This window comes from Lissotriton vulgaris, chromosome 7 (genome assembly GCF_964263255.1).
Source record: "Lissotriton vulgaris chromosome 7, aLisVul1.2, whole genome shotgun sequence".
Lineage (NCBI taxonomy): Eukaryota > Metazoa > Chordata > Amphibia > Caudata > Salamandridae > Lissotriton > Lissotriton vulgaris.
Window position 1 is genome coordinate 433,614,324 of NC_141695.1, and position 18,379 is coordinate 433,632,702.

The 18,379-nt window shown below is 48.1% G+C and overlaps 1 protein-coding gene across 1 annotated transcript in view; it reads left to right on the forward strand.

The window, feature by feature from the left end:
- Positions 1–18,379, forward strand: part of LOC147701795 (germ cell-specific gene 1-like protein) — a 124,040-nt gene that overhangs the window by 93,059 nt on the left and 12,602 nt on the right. The window contains exon 3 of the mRNA XM_086928701.1: positions 16,479–16,526. Within this exon, the coding sequence (XP_086784827.1) occupies positions 16,479–16,526 (48 nt within the window). The remainder of the gene's footprint in view (positions 1–16,478; positions 16,527–18,379) is intronic.

The window sequence follows — 18,379 nt, forward strand, 5'->3', positions numbered from 1 at the left end:
ATTTGAGAATCGCAAAACCAAACTTTCATACATATGCCCCTAAGTTACATAACCCTCCTGAACCTAAGTACTCTGCGATGTGAGATGTGAATTTGGGGTTTCAGTGATTCCAGTATCGGAATGGAAATGAACATTTAATTTGTTGTGAGATAAATTGGTTACATTGTCGTGTTTAGTTTCCTTTAGGAGAGAGTCAGGCGTAAGGGTCTAGGTATTTCTACAAATACTTTTACTCCAGGAGGGGTGTAGTTTAACATCACTGAGCATACAAAAAAATATGTCAACTTATGTGGACTTTCCTGCTTTCACTGCACAACATAAGCTGTGTGAGGTGCCAAGTCTTGGAGGTATGTGGAGGTAAACAAGGATATGAGACCTTCTACTCTGCACTTGTTAGCTCTGTGGAAGCCATTCACACCAGCAACCTAAACTACAAGGTTAGATGGGTTAAGTGGATACATGTGACTTTGGGGCATACTCAGTCAGGGGAGCTATGGCCAGTAAAGCCTTTTGGGCTGGTCAGGATTAGAAAGCATCTTGAGGGTATCACAATAGTCAAGAGTGTCACTTTTTACTGCAATCTGATTTAGCATGCTGCAGAGTTTTAAAAATGCTTTCAAAATGCTTATCTGAGCCTCCTGTCTTCTAATACCATTGTAGTAGTGAAAGAGAGTTTAGATTTTATTCAAGCGAAAGAGTATTATTCCACCACGGAAATATTTCTTTCTACCCAGAGGACTACTGTTTATGAATGTTTCTTATTAATCTTAGCGGAAGTCACAACTAACTACGTGTCAAGCTGCAGGAACAAGATCTTGCTGGAAGGAGGACCATTATTTAGGTTCACACATGGTCTGTGAAAAACGTTTGTGGACATCAAGAAAAGAGAAAGTTTCTTGTGTTGCTGCCTTATTTTATAAGGTGTTGATTGTATCTTTTCTATTTTTTTTTGTATACTTTATTTTCCAGTTTTTGCATAAAGAACAAGTTAAATCATTACAGTGTAGATTATTACATCAGCAGCAATAGATCACATTTACAGCAAATATAAGATAAAATGATCACAGTTTTAAATGAAAATAGATGGCGCAGTCTGGTAATAAGTCGAGGATACCCATCCAATGAAGGCAAGAAGGTGAGTCGCACTAAGAGGACATAGAGATCGTGTCAATGACCAAGCATTACAAGAAGGAACACCTGGCAACCACCATTAAACCAAAGCAGTAGATCGCCAATCAAATACTTCTCTCAGAGCTGACATCTAGCCAATTCCCTGTAGAACAATGCCGCTCGACGGCAGCGAGTCCCGGTCAGACTGCATCTCGGTAAGGTAGTCCCTATAAGGCCCCCAGATGTCTACAGCACGTGACACACTAGGGATCAGAGTAAAGAATTCTTTGCAGTTTACATTGTAGAATGCCAGACTACGGAGCCATGCCTGCAGGGAAGGGGCTCTTTTGCTGCCCCATAAAAGGGCAACCTCTCGCTTGGCCAACAGGAAGCACAGAGCCGCCAGTCTACTTATCTTCTTAGGGGAGTTGGCCACATAGCCCAACAGTGCGATTTCAGGGGTGTGCGTAAGCTGCACGGACAGCATGTCACCTAATGTGTAATGAACAAGAGACCAATACCGGTGTATCTTGGGGCAAGTCCAGAAGAGGTGAGCAAAGTCAGCAAAGGGAGCCAAACACTTCGGGCAATGATGGGGTCTGTTGTGGTCTATGCTATATGAGCATGCAGGAGTGTGATACATTCTGCAAAGGAATTTAAAATGAAACTTGTGCCTGCTAGCAAAACTTCCTTGGTGGCCCTGTAACACTGCTCTCATTGATCGTCCGTGACGGCATACCCAGATCCGCCTCCCAGGCCGCACGCACCTTAACGTCAGATACAGGTCTTGACGCCCCACACTGTTTATACAATTTCGAAACCAAGTGTGCGCCAGTAGGACACTGTATCAACAATGTTAACAGCGGGGTAGGTTCGGGGGCTGAGGGAAATGACGGGAATGTGGCCCGAATCATTGAGTACAGAAGAGTCATGACAAAAGTGTCCATAAAGGATCGCTCTGAAAAACGAGCCTCCTCTGTAACGGAGGAGATGTGACCATCAGGGAATAGGTCGCCTATTGTAAGTATGTGAAACTTATCTAACGTGCGCTGGACCAAAACTTCGCCCGTAACGGGAAGCAGAGAAGAATTGGGCAGGGGTAGTGCAGGAGAATACAGTGTGTCGAGTCCAAGCAGTCTGCGTAACCTGACCCACGCCCAGAATGTGGTGGAGACCGCTTGAATGTCTTGGGGGTCTCGAGGGAACCCAGTGGGGAGGTCATTAGAAAGGAGGTGCGGGAATACCAGATCTGCCTCTAGTCTTCAATATGGGACACGCGTGTCCGGGTGAAACCAGCGATGCACATAACAACACTGTGCAATGAGGTAATACAGAAAGAAAAAAAAGGGAACCCCAAATTCCCCCCTTTTGTACGGCAGGGTCAAGGTTTGCCAGCGAACCCGAGGTGTCTTGTCTCCCCAAACAAGGCGCAACAACAGTGTACGCAACTGTGCAAACAAGGTCTTAGTGAGAGAAATGGGGATATTGTAAAAGGATATAAAAAAAAAGGGAGTGGACTACCATCTTAATTATGGCCACTCTACCAGCCATGGATAAAGGCAGCCCAGCCATTTCGTGATTTGTGATTCAAGGGAACTAACAGCCCTGCCGTAATTAAGCCTAATCATAGTGATGGTATCAAGATGGACATAAACACCAAAGGTATTTAACCACGTCGCTGCACCACTCAAGGGGGAACTCACAGGTCCAGGCGGTCGTGCCAGCTGTAAGCGGGAAGATAACTTGTGGCAGATAATGCAGAGCCCTGAGAATTTACCAAACCGAATAATTTCCAATATCAAAGGTTCCAAATTCAACTGGGGCGTTCTGACATATAAAATAGTATCATACGGATAAAGCGAAACAAGAAGGGGACCAGTTCGAAACTGAAGACCACGGTGCTAGTGTTTTTCCTGAAAATGGCACACTAAGGGATCCATGGCCAAAATGAAAAGAAGCGGAGACAGGGGGCATCCCTGTCTCGTACCCCGGGAGAGAGTGAAAGGGTCAGAGATAGTACCATTGAGACGTAATCTAGTGGTGGGTCCGGTATATAGCAACGCTACCGTAGAGACAAAAAATTCTGGCATACCCATCCGCCGCATGACTGACAAAAAAAGGGCCACTCAAGGGAGTCGAATGCTTTTTTAGCATCCAATAGGACGGCAGCAGCAGGTGTGGCAGGGTTGATCCAATGCAAAACAGTGAAGTTCAAGTTTTAGTTCAAAAAGCTTTTATGCGGTTTGCAAGGCACAACCTTATAAGCAGCACAGAATAATTACATAAACATCATGTTCTAATCCTATTCAACATATCAATGACCTATTTTACGCATTTATTTGCTATTGAATATACACTTGTAATAATATACAGAGATTAAAACCAAATGTGCAAAGTGTAATCATCGCAAAAAATATTTCATTGCATATTTGGAAAAAGTGGCTAGTGCAAAGTTATATACAGAAAAAGTGCAAATTCCGCAAATCAGTGCCATATACATATTCAGTCTTAGATATTTAACTAAGCAACAAATTGCAGTTTTTAAGCGCCATAGCCAATTTTTGGTCTGATTACAGCTGTGCAAATGTACAATAAAGTTGCTAGTGCAAAATAAAAAATAAAAAAAAAGCTTTAGTCTAGCTTAAAAAATGTTTGCAACTGTTAGACACACTTTCAGAACTAAGTACATAAAGATAGTAAAGTGACTTGTGCCTAAATCAAAGAACTAACAATTGTTTTTAAAACGAAGCAAATCGGGTCTCCTGAGGTGCTGTTATACCGAGCTATAAAGGATTTCATAAAATAATAGATTTTCTAGCAGCTATGCATCTAAGAATGTAAACTGCTAAATAAAAACAAATATCTGGGCTTTCCAGAGAACTTATCAATTTCATGGTGTTTACAGTGGATCGAATATTATACTTTAAAAAGATAGGCTTCAGATAACATTTTCCTAAAAAGGTATAAAATTTACAAAATAGTAAAAAATGGCAGCTACTCTGTTTTGACAAGTTGTCACACGGACATTCCGTACTTGATCCTTTCCTCATGAATGGGAAAGGTACAAAATGATGAGCAATCCCTAACCTGAGTCTTGTTAATACAAAGCAGTGTGAGCTTCTTGTTACTTCTGTCAAATAGGCCTGAACACCTTCATAAAGACCCAATTGCTGATAGAACACTGCTGTGGGTTGGTCTTCAAGCAGGGTTCTTCGTGCATCTCTTTTGTACGCAAGAAAGGTACTCTTAAGTTCCTTTTTAGATATCTGGGCTATATAATCTGGCTCTGTGTAAATATTTTGTACCGCTTTTGGCCGCCATAAGTGTGGCAGGGTATGCTCAGACGTGAGTCCCTTGCTCACTTTGCCACTGGATTCAAGCAAGCCGGGCTGAAGACGGCTGGAATGCCAGAAACCGGTCCTCGGAAGCTTGTTTCCGGTCCAGGGAAGACATGGCTTGGCAGTTCGGGCTGGACTGTTCTCATGAGGCACAGGGTCAGACTGATTTGTATATAGCCATGTCTGAACTGGGGTGGCAGAGTGGGCTAAAGAGCGTTGATGGATTAAACCCAGATCTTTTGACTGGGTGTGAGTGTTTGATTGATTCAGATGCTCCGTCCATCACCACCCCCTTTTGTACCACTTTTGGCCGCCATAAGTGTGACAGGATATGCTCAGACGTGAGTCCCTTGCTCACTTTGCCACTGGATTCAAGCAAGCTGGGCTGAAGACGGCTGGAATGCCAGAAACCGGTCCTCGGAAGCTTGTTTCCGGTCCAGGGAAGACATGGCTTGGCAGTTCGGGCTGGACTGTTCCAATGAGGCACAGGGTCAGACTGATTTGTATATAGCCATGTCTGAACTGGGGTGGCAGAGTGGGCTAAAGAACGGTGATGGATTAAACCCAGATCTTTTGACTGGGTGTGAGTGTTTGATTGATTCAGATGCTCCGTCCATCACCACCCCCTTTTGTACCACTTTTGGCCGCCATAAGTGTGACAGGATATGCTCAGACGTGAGTCCCTTGCTCACTTTGCCACTGGATTCAAGCAAGCTGAAGACGGCTGGAATGCCAGAAACCGGTCCTCGGAAGCTTGTTTCCCGTCCAGGGAAGACATGGCTTGGCAGTTCAGGCGGGACTGTTCCCATGAGTCACAGGGTCAGACTGATTTGCATGTAGCCATGTCTGAACTGGGGTGGCAGAGTGGGCTAAAGAACAGTGATGGATTAAACCCAGATCTTTTGACTGGGTGTGAGTGCTTGATTGATTCAGATGCTCCATCCATCACCACCACCTTTTGTACCCTCTGTGTAAATATTGACATTAAATAAAAGCTTGAACCAGTGATGAATATAATTTAACCATAGAATATGGGAACAGTACTCTAACTTTATACAGTCCATAATAATCGATTTAGTGAACTCTGTCTCATTTTTAGACCAGATAGACCGCAATAAAAGAAGGGGACATAGAGCTGCAAGGTCTGCAATGTAATCAATGCCAACCTCCTTGTGGATCAATTCAGTAGATGCTGATGTAGGAACACTAGGAACACTAAGCAGCCGCTTGAGGAACTTATTTTCTTCCTGCTGAATTGATTTGTCGAAACTATAACCCCATATGCCAACCCCATAAAGGGTAGAAGAAACACTCCTGGCATTATAAATGGTTACCATATCCTTTAGTCTATGGTCCCCAAGTTTAGTGGCAAAACAGGTCCGAAGATTTAGGGAAGTGGACCTGTGAGGGACAAAGCCAGACTGCGCCGGCGAAATGATGGATTCCAATAGTAAAGACAGTCGAATTGCAATTACCTTAGCCAATATTTTGTAATCTAGGTTCAATAACGATAACGGCCTATACGAGCTACATAATTTGGGGTCCCTCCCAGGTTTGGGAAGTAGGATAATGACCGCATCTCTGAATGTCGGAGGAAGGGTGCCAACCTCAAGTGACTCCGCATAAACCTCCACCAAGCGTGGCACCAGGATGTCCTTGTATGCCTTCCAGAAATCGGCGGAAAAGCCGTCAAGCCCAGGTGCAGAAGAGCCTCGCAACGCATCAATAGCTTCAACTATGCTGTCCGGAGAAATGGGGATGGATAAAAAATCCTGCATGTATCTTTCATAGTAGACCAGTGCAATTTCGGACAGATAGTCCCCCTGGTCACGCAGATCCCCGGTAATTCTAGAAGTGTATAATGTTTTGTAGTATGAAAGAAAAGAATCACAGATTTCCGGGGTAGAGTGTAGTGGGTCGCCCAGTGGGCCGGTGATTTCGGTGACATAAGCTGAATCGCGCAGAGGGCGTAGACTGTGCGCCAGTAATTTACCAAGTCTATCCCCTTCACCATACCTACGTGCAGCATGTTGTTTATTAAGGAACAGTAACTCCAGTTCAGCAATTTCTCTAAATTCAAGCAGCAGGGCCAGGCAACGTGCCTCTCCCGCACTGGAAGTGCAGCCAATTAACTCACGGTCCAAGGCAGCAATGTCTTTCTCAATGCGATAAATCAAGGAGCGGCGATCCCGCAGGACCCCGGCATGTTTGGCAATACAAACTCCCCTAATGTACGCCTTGAATCCTTCCCACAGGACCGCCCAGGTGTCAACCGACCCAGTGTTCAGTTCAAAATACTCCTCTATTGCCGGTCTAACCTCCTCATTGAAAACCTGATCCAGTAAAGCGCTTCTGGGGAACCGCCACTGCCGTTCCTAACCGCCCGTTCTGGGGATATTCAATTGAAGCACGACAGGGGAATGGTCTGAGAGCGTGCAGTGAAGAGTGTGTATACCATCCAGCTAACCAGCCACCCCCGGAGAAACCAACCAAAGTCTATCCTGGTCCATGGGTTATGAAACCCCGAGCAGTGCGTGAAATCCGGAAGATGCGAATGAAGTCTGTGCTCGACATCTATCAAGGAAAAGTGAGAAGATATCTCCCTGAGGGCTTGACGGGAACGAGGTTTGGTGTCAGGGGAAGTGGAAGTACTATCCCTGGATGGGTCTAATAATAAATTATAATCCCCCCAAGTATCAAGAGCCCAGAATCCAATGTCAACAGCCGAACCTGCAGTTCATGAAAGAAAGATGAGGAATCGACATTGGGGCCATAAACACCAACCAATTAAATTTTGTGTCCCATCAGTGCCCCAGTGACAACCAGGAAACGACCTTCGGCATCAATCAAAGTTTTATGAAGAGAAAAAGGGACTCTTTTGTGAATAAGAATTGTAACCCCCCTGGCATAGTGGCTACAGTTGGAGAAATGTCTATGGGAGCCCCAACCTGCCGCAATCGAAGTGTGGTCTGAGCTAGACAGGTGTGTCTCCTGCAGAAACATAATGCCAATGTGGTGGCGGGCCGGTCTGTGTTTCCTAGTATTATTCAATCCCCTGACATTCCATGACATCAAAGAGAGCCCGGAAGGACCGGGCTGCCGCCCTAGTGTAGCCATTGATTATGTAGCACCAAAATCGCACCGCAATGCATGTGATCCGCATGCCGCAAACAAGAACCATGATCAATAATATAGCAAAAACCATTGATATTGAACGAATAACCTGCCCCCCACACACCACCCAGCCTCCTAACATTCCCAAAGAGGCCTACCCCATCATTGCGAACCAAGTGCTTTTGCAATGCCACAGGTAACAAGGTTGCATGAACCAAAGATGAACATAGCAAAGAGAACACATTATAGAAAGAAATGTTGGTGTCCACCATAGGGCGTGACAACACCACGCCGGTCGGACAATAGAAAGAACAACATAATCATATAGAAGAAAAATGTATGCATGTAGCAAACATAGTCGAACACAGCGATTAAGGCATAAAAATCTGTCAACCAGTCCTGGGAAGGGAGAAAAGTTCTATGCTGTCCTGCAATCCACCCTGTGATGGAGAGGGAGGGCGATGCACCACTGGAGAGCCAGAACGGTTCTTCTTGTTGTTCTGACAGAACTCCTGCGCCTCTGTGGGAGAGTCAAATATGCGAGGCCTGCCATCCACATCCACCGTTAATCGAGCAGGATACAGCATGCCGTACTTGAGCCCCAGGTTCCTCAAGGCGCCTTTACTCCATTGTACTTGCGCCTCGCCTCCCGAATCATGATGGTAAAGTCAGGGAAAAAGCCAGCTTGCTGCCCTGCCATTGGACATCTCCCATATCACGGGCCGAGCGAACAGCAGCATCTCTGTCCCTGAAGTTCATATGCCTGGCAATAATGGGCCATGGTGAAAGACCCGGATGGGGTCGCGGCCCCAGCGACCTATACGCACGTTCAACTACGAAGCCCTGCGTGAAGGTCTTCCTGCCAAACAGCTCCACAAGCAACAATTCTACAAAAGTATCTATACGGCTAGTGGATGTCGTCTCCGGAACGCCAATAATGCGGATATTATTCCGGCGGCTGCGAGCCTTCAAATCTTCGTTCTTAATAGCTACTTCCTTGAGGATCTTTTCAACCCTTTCCAGCCATTTGAAGGAGGTTGAAGCACCATCCTCCACGTCTGAGACCCTCGTCTTCACAACATCCAGCCTCGGGTCGTGGGCCTGAATCTTGGTTCCCATATCAGCCAACTTCTTATCAAGATCGTAGAATCACCCATCTAGCGCCTTAAAGCCAGCCCTCTTCGCGGCTACCATGGCAGTCGCAAGGGAGGCCTGGGTCTTGGTGTCATCAGGGCCCCCAGCCCCACCAGCCAAATCAGGAGGGACAGTCGATGCAGGGTTAGCAGCCTTATCAAATTGCAGCAACCTCTGCTTAGCATCCTTTTTCCCCATCATACAAGAAGAGGGAGGGAACGTGGCAGAGACCCCGAAGTACAATAGCCGTGGAGCGACCAGTGGGAGACCAGGAAGGAGCGAATACATGGGTGTATCACAGCCAGAGCGCAGGCAACTAAGTCAATACAGGGCAATCAAAGTAGCGAGGCAACAGGTACCAGAGCAGGTCGCAAATGGAGGACAGAGAGGCACCCAGCAGCGGCAGGGCAAATTGCCGGTGAGAGTGCAGCACCCCACCAGCGAGGAACGCCAACCAGGCAAACACCGCCAGGCGGGACGCACCGGGCGCAGTTCACAGTCGTGCAAACAGCTCACAGCGAGGCGCTAATGTTACATGCCTCCTGAAGAGAGTCAACACGCCCAATGGGCGTCAGGCATCAGTGGGGAGGCCGAGGGCTTGTGGCAGAAGGCGCCCCCCGGATCGGGACACAAGGGTCCAGCAAGGCAGCAGAAACACAATCATGCCCACGTGTGGTCGACTCGGAGACTGTTCAGTCAGGGAGGCAAAGGGGGGAGCCCGCGCACCCAATAAGGACCAGCGCCGCCCCAGCCCCCGGGTGGGATACCAGGGCCTCCTCTCTAGCCCGCCCCACACCCCGCCGAGACCAATACCCTAGGCCCCGGCGCGGTTCCTTCCACAAGGCCCGAGAAGGCCCGGCGAGCGCCGAGCCAGCAAGGGGGACCCAGCGAAAGCCGTAGCAGTGGGAGCGGGGGAGGAGAGCCCGGAGAGCAGGGGGAGCACAAGGCAGCGCCGGACGCCCGCCGGGGCAGAGACTCACCGCCCCCGAAGAAGTCGTCGTCCACGCCGGGAGCCGCCGCAGGGCCGCATCAGGTCTTCAAAGCGGCACGCATCGCCCCAGTCCCAGGGAGCTCAGCCGCAAGTGTCCGACATCAGAAAGATCCCCGCAGTCTCCGGGGCCAAAGGTGAGTGTTCTGCATAAGCAGGGACGCTCCTACATCGCGGAATCAAGGCAGATGTGCGCCCGGCCGGCGGCACTTCAGGCAGAAGCAGCCAGCTCGGTCGCCTCCGTGGCCAAACCCCATCTTTTCTATGTTTACATTTCATGCCTAGGTAAGCAGGACTGTGGGAATTCTAGTTTGTTTTTACGTTTTGCAAATAAACGGTTAGAAAAACAAGCATTGGAAATGCAATAGGTCTCGCATTAGGAAAGTTTGAGCTATTGGTATTGTAAATGACACTTTTTTTATTTATGTGTTGGTTTTGAAAGTAGCAAAATTAATAGCTTTTTCAGTTACAATGTCAATAGTTTTAACTTTTGCAAATGTGACACCTATAGCATTTGTAATGCAATGTGTGTTGTATTTACGTGACTTAGATGTATTGATATTACAAATAACAATGGCTTTTAATTTTGTAAATAATTAATACTTAAATAAAAGTTATTGTAATTTATAATGGCAATAGCTTAAACGTTTGTAAATAACTTTTGTGAAGATTATGTTCAGTGTATTTTATTGTGACGAAAATCCAAGAACATTGCATTTGCACCTAAACACACACATAGCCACACACATATAGATGTGGTGGTGGTGGATCTGGGGGATATGGTGGTGGTGGATGTGGTGGTGATGGTGGATGTGGGGGTGGATGTGGTGGTGGATGTGGTGGTGGTGGAGGTTGTGGATGTGGTGGATGCGGTGGAATTGGTGGATGTGGATGCGGTGGTGGATGTGGTGGTGGATGCGGTGGATGTGGTGGATGTGGTGGTGGTGGATGCGGTGGTGGTGGAAGTGGTGGTGGATGTGGTGGTGGTGGATGCGGTGGTGGTGGAAGTGGTGGTGAATGTGGTGGTGGTGGATGTGGTGGTGGTGGTGGATGTGGCGTTGGTGGATGTGGTGGTGGTGGATGTGGTGGTGGATGTGGTGGTGGATGTGGTGGTGGATGTCATGGTGGATGTGGAGGTGATGGTGGATGTGGAGGTGGATGTGGTGGTGGTGGTGAATGTGATGGTGGATGTGATGGTGGACGTGGTAGTGATGGTGGATGTGCTGATGGATGTGGTGGTGATGGTGGATGTGGTGGTGGATGTGGTGGTGGATGCGGTGGATGTGGTGGATGCGGAGGTGGTGGTGGATGCGGTGGTGGTGGTAGTGGTGGATGGGGTGGTGGTGGTATTGAATGTGGTGGTGGATGTAGTGGTGGTGGGTGTGGTGGTGGTGGTGGATGCGGTGGTGGTGGATGCGGTGGTGGTGGATGTGGTGGATGTGGTGGTGGTGGATGTCATGGTGGATGTGGAGGTGATGGTGGATGTGGTGGTGGTGGTGGAGGTGATGGTGGATGTGGTGGTGGTGGTGGATGTGATGGTGGATGTGGTGGTGATGGTGGATGTGGTGGTGGATGTGGTGGTGGATGCGGTGGTGGTGGATGCGGTGGATGTGGTGGTGGATGCGGTGGTGGTGGTGGATGCGGTGGTGGTGGTGGATGGGGTGGTGGTTGTGGTGGATGTGGTGGTGGATGTAGTGGTGGTGGTGGTGGATGCGGTGGTGGTGAAAGTGGTGGTGGATGTGGTGGTGGTGGTGGATGTGGCAGTGGATGTCATGGTGGATGTGGAGGTGATGGTGGATGTGGTGGTGGTGGTGGATGGGGTGGTGGATGTGGTGGTGGATGTAGTGGTGGTGGTGGTGGATGCGGTGGTGGTGATGGATGCGGTGGTGTTGGATGTGGTGGTGGTGGATGTGGCTGTGGATGTCATGGTGGATGTGGAGGTGATGGTGGATGTGGAGGTGATGGTGGATGTGGTGGTGGTGGTGGATGTGGTGGTGATGCTGGTGGTGGATGTGGTGGTGGATGCGGTGGTGGTGGATGTGGTGATGGTGGATGCCGTGGTGGTGGTGGATGAGGTGGTGGTAGTGGTGGTGGATGGGGTGGTGGTGGATGGGGTGGTGGATGTAGTGGTGGTGGTGGTGAATGTGGTGGTGGTGGATGCGGTGGTGGTGGAAGTGGTGGAAGTGGTGGTGGTGGATGCAGTGGTGGTGGATGTGGTGGTGGTGGATGTGATGGTGGTGGATGTGGCGGTGGATGTCATGGTGGATGTGGAGGTGATGGTGGATGTGGTGGTGGATGTGGTGGTGGATGTGGTGGTGGTGGTGGATGTGATGGTGGGTGTGGTGGCGATGGTGGATGTGGTGGCGATGCTAGATGTGGTGGTGGATGCGGTGGATGTGGTGGTGGATGCGGTGGATGTGGTGGATGCGGTGGCTGTGGTGGATGCGGTGGTGGATGCGGTGGTGGTGGTAGTGGTGTATGGGGTGGTGGTTGTAGTGGATGTGGTGGTGGATGTAGTGGTGGTGGGTGTGGTGGTGGTGGTGGATGCGGTGGTGGTGGATGTGGTGGATGTCATGGTGGATGTGGAGGTGATGGTGGATGTGGTGATGGTGGATGTGATGGTGGATGTGGTGGTGGTGGATGTGATGGTGGATGTGGTGGTCATGGTGGATGTGGTGGTGGATGCGGTGGTGGTGGATGCGGTGGATGTGGTGATGGTGGATGCGGTGGTGGATGCGGTGGTGGTGGTGGTGGATGGGGTGGTGGTTGTGGTGGATGGGGTGGTGGATGTAGTGGTGGTGGGTGTGGTGGTGGTGGTGGATGTGGTGGTGGTGGATGCAGATGTGGTGGATGTGGTGGTGGTGGATGTCATGGTGGATGTGGAGGTGATGGTGGATGTGGTGGTGGTGGTTGTGGAGGTGATGGTGGATGTGGTGGTGATGGTGGATGTGGTGGTGGATGCGGTGGATGTGGTGGTGGATGCGGTGGTGGTGGTGGATGGGGTGGTAGATGGGGTGGTGGATGTGGTGGTGGATGTAGTGGTGGATGGGGTGGTGGTTGTGGTGGATGTGGTGGTGGATGTAGTGGTGGTGGGGGTAGTGGTGGTGGTGGTGGATGTGGTGGTGGTGGATGCGGTGGTGGTGGAAGTGGTGGTGGATGTGGTGGTGGATGTGGCGGTGGTGGATGTGATGGTGGTGGATGTGGATGTCATAGTGGATGTGGAGGTGATGGTGGATGTGGTGGTGGATGTGGAGGTGGTGGTGGATGGGGTGGTGGTTGTGGTGGATGTGGTGGGTGTGGTGGTGGTGGATGCGGTGGTGGTGGTGGTGGATGCGGTGGTGTTGGATGTGGTGGTGGTGGATGTGGCGGTGGATGTCATGGGGGATGTGGAGGTGATGGTGGATGTGGTGGTGGATGTGGTGGTGATGGTGGATGTGGTGGTGGATGCGGTGGTGGTGGATGCGGTGGATGTGGTGATGGTGGATGCAGTGGTGCTGGTGGATGCGGTGGTGGTGGTGGATGCAGTGGTGGTGGTGGATGTGGTGGTGGATGGGGTGGTGGTGGTGGATGGGGTGGTGGTTGTGGTTGATGTGGTGGTGGATGTAGTGGTGGTGGTGGATGTGGTGGTGGTGGATGCGGTGGTGGTGGAAGTGGTGGTGGTGGATGCGGTGGTGGTGGAAGTGGTGGTGGATGTGGTGGTGGTGGTGGATGTGGCCGTGGTGGATGTGATGGTGGTGGATGTGGTGGTGGATGTGGCGGTGGATGTCATGGTGGATGTGGAGGTGATGGTGGATGTGGTGGTGGTGGTGGTGGATGTGGTGGTGGTGGTGGTGGATGTGATGGTGGATGTGATGGTGGATGTGGTGGTGATGGTGGATGTGGTGGTGTATGCGGTGGATGTGGTGGTGGATGCGGTGGATGTGGTGGATGCGGTGGTGGATGCGGTGGTGGTGGTAGTGGTGGATGGGGTGGTGGTGGTAGTGGATGTGGTGGTGGATGTAGTGGTGGTGGGTGTGGTGGTGGTGGTGGTGGTGGATGCGGTGGTGGATTTGGTGGTGGTGGATGTCATGGTGGATGTGGAGGTGATGGTGGATGTGGTGGTGGTGGATGTGATGGTGGATGTGGTGGTGATGGTGGATGTGGTGGTGGATGCGGTGGTGGTGGATGCGGTGGATGTGGTGATGGTGGATGCGGTGGTGGATGGGGTGGTTGTGTATATTGTCTAGAAGCCTTGTATCAGCAGAGCTGGACATTATTGACATAACAGCAGTGGCACACAGGTGGGTAACATGCACGTGACCTGGTGACCCTGGAGGCGTGAGTGGTAGGACATTGTTACACCCCTACAGTGTGTGTCTGTGTGGTGTGTCCTGGTGCGTGTCTGTCCGTTTTTACGTGCATTTATTCTGGGAAGGTCTGTGTGTCTCTGTCAGTCTTTGTTAGAAAATGGTTGAAGGGACATCTGTTGTAGAAGTGTTTGTGTGTTTGCGACTGTTTCCGTGTGAATGCGTGCCTGCGGGTGTTTATCATCATCTGTGGGAGTCTCTTTGCAAAACGACATGTATGTTCGTGTGTATGTGTGCTCGCACATGCCTGCGTTAATGTGAATGTGCGTGCTATTGTGTGTAGTGTGTGTGTCTATATGCGTGCAAGTGTGTTTCTCTGTATGTGTCTGTGCGCGCGCGTTTGCACCATTGTGTGTGTGTCCGTGGGCGTGTGTGCGCAGGTAACGGCTTGCTGTGCACACGGTACACACTAGAACAAGTGTTCCCCTGGAGTGTAAAATAAATATGTGTACACTCTTCGCAAATATCCGTCCCGTTTGTCCAAATGAAGCCCGCTATTCGGGTGCATTTTGGGAAAAGGCCGTTTCCTGGACACAGTCTGCAGACGTCTCCCAACAATAGCCCCTTTGCTTTAAAAGAAGACTATGACAGACAGCTTTCTTTAATATGGAAACGTACTTTACACACATAACTAAATACAATGTGCAAAATTGTATATACGTTCAGGACTGCAGGTGGAATTACAATTTGGAACACTTCATAAATGGGTGTCACAGAATAACACGTGTTTAAGTCATATATTATAAGGAAAGGTCACAGTGGGCAATAAACCTTCTAAAGAGAGCCTGTACTGATTATCTCTGAGGCTTCAAGCACAATGTTTGCACCAGCAAGCCATACCCTTCAAAATATTAAAACCCCTTTATATCCCTATAGCAAAAATCTGAACAGTTATTCACTATCAAGAAGGTGTGCCTACTGGCTTTGTTAAGGATATCAAAAATCAAGGGACAGGATTCCAGCCTGTGGTACGTGTGGTGCAACAATACCCAGAATCCTATTGCCTTTATCAAAATGACATGGACATTTCACTAAAATAAGCAGCTCCTATTGGCTTTAACATAAACAAACAAGGCCTATAGCCTTAGGCAGGGTCATTTTATTATTTTACGTCATATGGAAGAGCAACTACTAATTTCCCCCCAGCACAAAGTAACACACACTTTACGGCCTTCACAAATGCTAAGATCCAGTGAGTGTTTTATGCATTTGTGTCAAGCTGCGGCTGACGGAATTTATTTGCTGAGAGTTCTGCCTGTACCCGATTCACTGGGAAGGTGTTGAGCACTTCAAACTTTGCAAGATAAGGAAGAGGATGATGGGGAAGGGAGAAAGAAGACATCGAAACACTTGCTATAGTAGGTTAGTGTTGGCAAAACCAGGTGAAGGGTAGCATGAGCTTGCTGATTAGCCCACTTACTGCCTCGTCGGTGATGTATGGAACAAAGACAAAGCAAGCAGGAGAAAGTTTGAGGAAAAGGTAGAGGTCACTAAGCAGGTAGTATTTATAAAGGTGTGTGAAATGTGTGTAAATTTCTTTTCTTTTAGTTCGCATACATTTATGAAAAATGGAACACAATTATATGTAATGATGTGATATGCAAAACTGGCATTTAGTGCTATAGTTTAGTATGACATGCAATTATTTACAAACGACTGAGAAAGATAGTGTGAACAGTTTGGAGAAAATACGGTCTAAGATTAGGGAAAAAGAAACAGGGCTAAAGGGCACAGGATAAAAGGAAGTCCGTAAAACGCAGGCAGGGGAGGGGGCCGAGTGACGGAAGAAAGGCAGAGAAGTGGGGGCGGGGGAGAAATGCCTCACGGCGGGCAGGGGAGGGGGCGGAGCAGGGAGAGGGTGTGAAAGCTGCAGGGGCCTTTGAAGTGAAGCTAAGCTTCACTTCAAAGGTGTGGGAGGAGTGCGGCTGAGGGAACAGACGGCGATTTGGTGATGTGCACGCGCATTTTAGGTTAATGCGCTTGCGCATTGACCTAAAAGCCACGGGCACAGCACCAAATCGCCCAGTTAGGTACAGTCTGTTTAAGACGCTATAGTCTTGCCTCTTCAATGCACTTGCACATTGAGAGGCTCGACCTAATGACTGCACCATACCCTTGTCTAAAATCAGGTCTCTCTTCGACAACTGGCTGGAAGAATTTGCAGTTCTTGAAATTCCCTGCTTGTAAACTCCTATCCCAAAGAAAGAACCCAATTACCAGCACATGTTGCCAATCATCACCCAGTAGTCACTATCCCTATTTACTACCTGACCTATTACAGTGCTGTGGAACTTGGACAGTTTGTTTTGATCTATTTGGTATTATCTGATGCCATTAGAATGCACCTTGCGTTATTTTCTGTTTCTTAGAAGGGCTCGACAAGGATTCCACTTTCAAGTGAATATTAATTAGCTTTACAGTGCTTAAATCAGTATCTTTATCTTACAGATGAGTTCTGCCGGAGCTTTCTCGAGCTGTCCCCAGACTCTGAAAAAGGTAAGAAAACTCCATATTCTCTGACTGGTAGCATTTTGGATAAAGCGCTTTATGGGGTTGAATACTACGTACAAGTAGGTCAGGTTTGTACAAGAAATTTCTATTTAGATGCTTTCTTTCTGTTACATACACTGTTTTTTTCACTCTTTCAATAAACATATTGTTCGGCATTAGCCAATACTTGGGCTTTCATACTTGCAAATGATGTATGCTATATCACATTGATGAGCCGTAAACAGGTAGAGTCACAAACCATTCACAAATACCTTTGTAACTTATAAGTATGGCCTCCTTTTTGTGATTCTGTGGTTTACGCAGAGAGAGGATGTAGTCTTGAAAGCTGCCTTCGGTGAACTGGTTCCGCTATGATGCGCCCAGGCCTGGCTATCGATCTGCCTGACCCAGCCTATACATAGAGTGATGTGTTGCACAGCAGGTCAGGCTTGAGGTGAAGCATCCACCACAAAGGTGCAAAAGAGTAGTGACCACCCTGGCTGTTTGCATACACTTCTGACAGAGATCAAGAAGGTATCCAAAAGTCTACTCTCCTTCAATGGCAACAGATTCTGCATTGTTCACCCTTCACCCCCTGCCATCCACTAAATGGAAGTTACATGAAGACTAATTAATAGCTTTTCGGATCACAAAGAACCTAACAACTTCAAGGAGAAAGCTAACCTTCTCGTTCCCACTACTGGGGCAACTTTTCTCAACAATGTTAGTGACACACTTCTGCATGAGTTCCCCTTCAGGTTTAGAACAAGTCCAGAATATATTGTACTGAAGCCAGGCTTAGCCCTTTGAGCACACAATATATCAGTGTGTAGCAAGCCAAAATCCAGAAGCCAGGATCACAGATTCTCACACTTTTGGCATGCAGGGCAGGGGACACAACTGTACATCATGCAGTGGACTTTTGTTTCCCAACACCAAGCGTTGCTGTCTGCAGCCTATGCACTAACTCAGAGATTTCCTGAATTAATTTATGTGCTATTTAAAAAGCAACAGATGCATGAACCTATTCTGTGCCAGCATAGTACTAAAACGGAATCATGATACAGTCCAAGATAACACTTAGCCCAATTTAATTGTTCTTAGACCTATTTTCTTAAATGTATCCATTGTCCAACCTTCATGAATACAAAAAAATAACCTATATCCAAATGTTCTTCAGGACCATGACATTTACTTATGATTTTGTCATTCAATATTAAAACGTTTCTGAAATTATTAGTTAATCTTTACTCACATCTAGTTATTGGATTTTACAGATGTGATAATCTGACAATTTAAGTCACAGTGCTGCCTCTCAAGCTGGTATTACCCCCAATTAAGTTTGGTGTTGTTTCTTACATGTCACATGTCAGTTCGAGGATTGTAATAAGGAGAACAGAGCATCTCCTGATGATTCTTTGTGTTTAGATCGGGCTCTTCATTATCAAGTGAAGCATAAGAACCCAGGTCATCCATCAGTAATTTAAAAGCATTGATGCCCCATGACTTTGAAATAAACCTGTTGTGAGAATGTCATCCAAACAACGTATTAAAACATAAGAGACCTGAATCATTCCTGTAGGATCAAACGTTTCATAAAGGAACTCCTTCCCGAATTACGCCATTAAGCCCAGTTTATTCAGTGATGTTAACAGCATCATAATACCTTTTTGGCTCTGTATGAAGACGGATGTCGTTGTAATTCCTGAATCACAGAAGACAGCTGTTGTCTGTTAAACAGATTTGGCAACATAGTACTTTCTGATGTTATTGATTGACACTTTTACATTTTTCTTGGCACCCGGAAGTGGAGGCAGGATCGCAGTGAGCATGCCTTCTACTCCAAGAACTGGAACAGG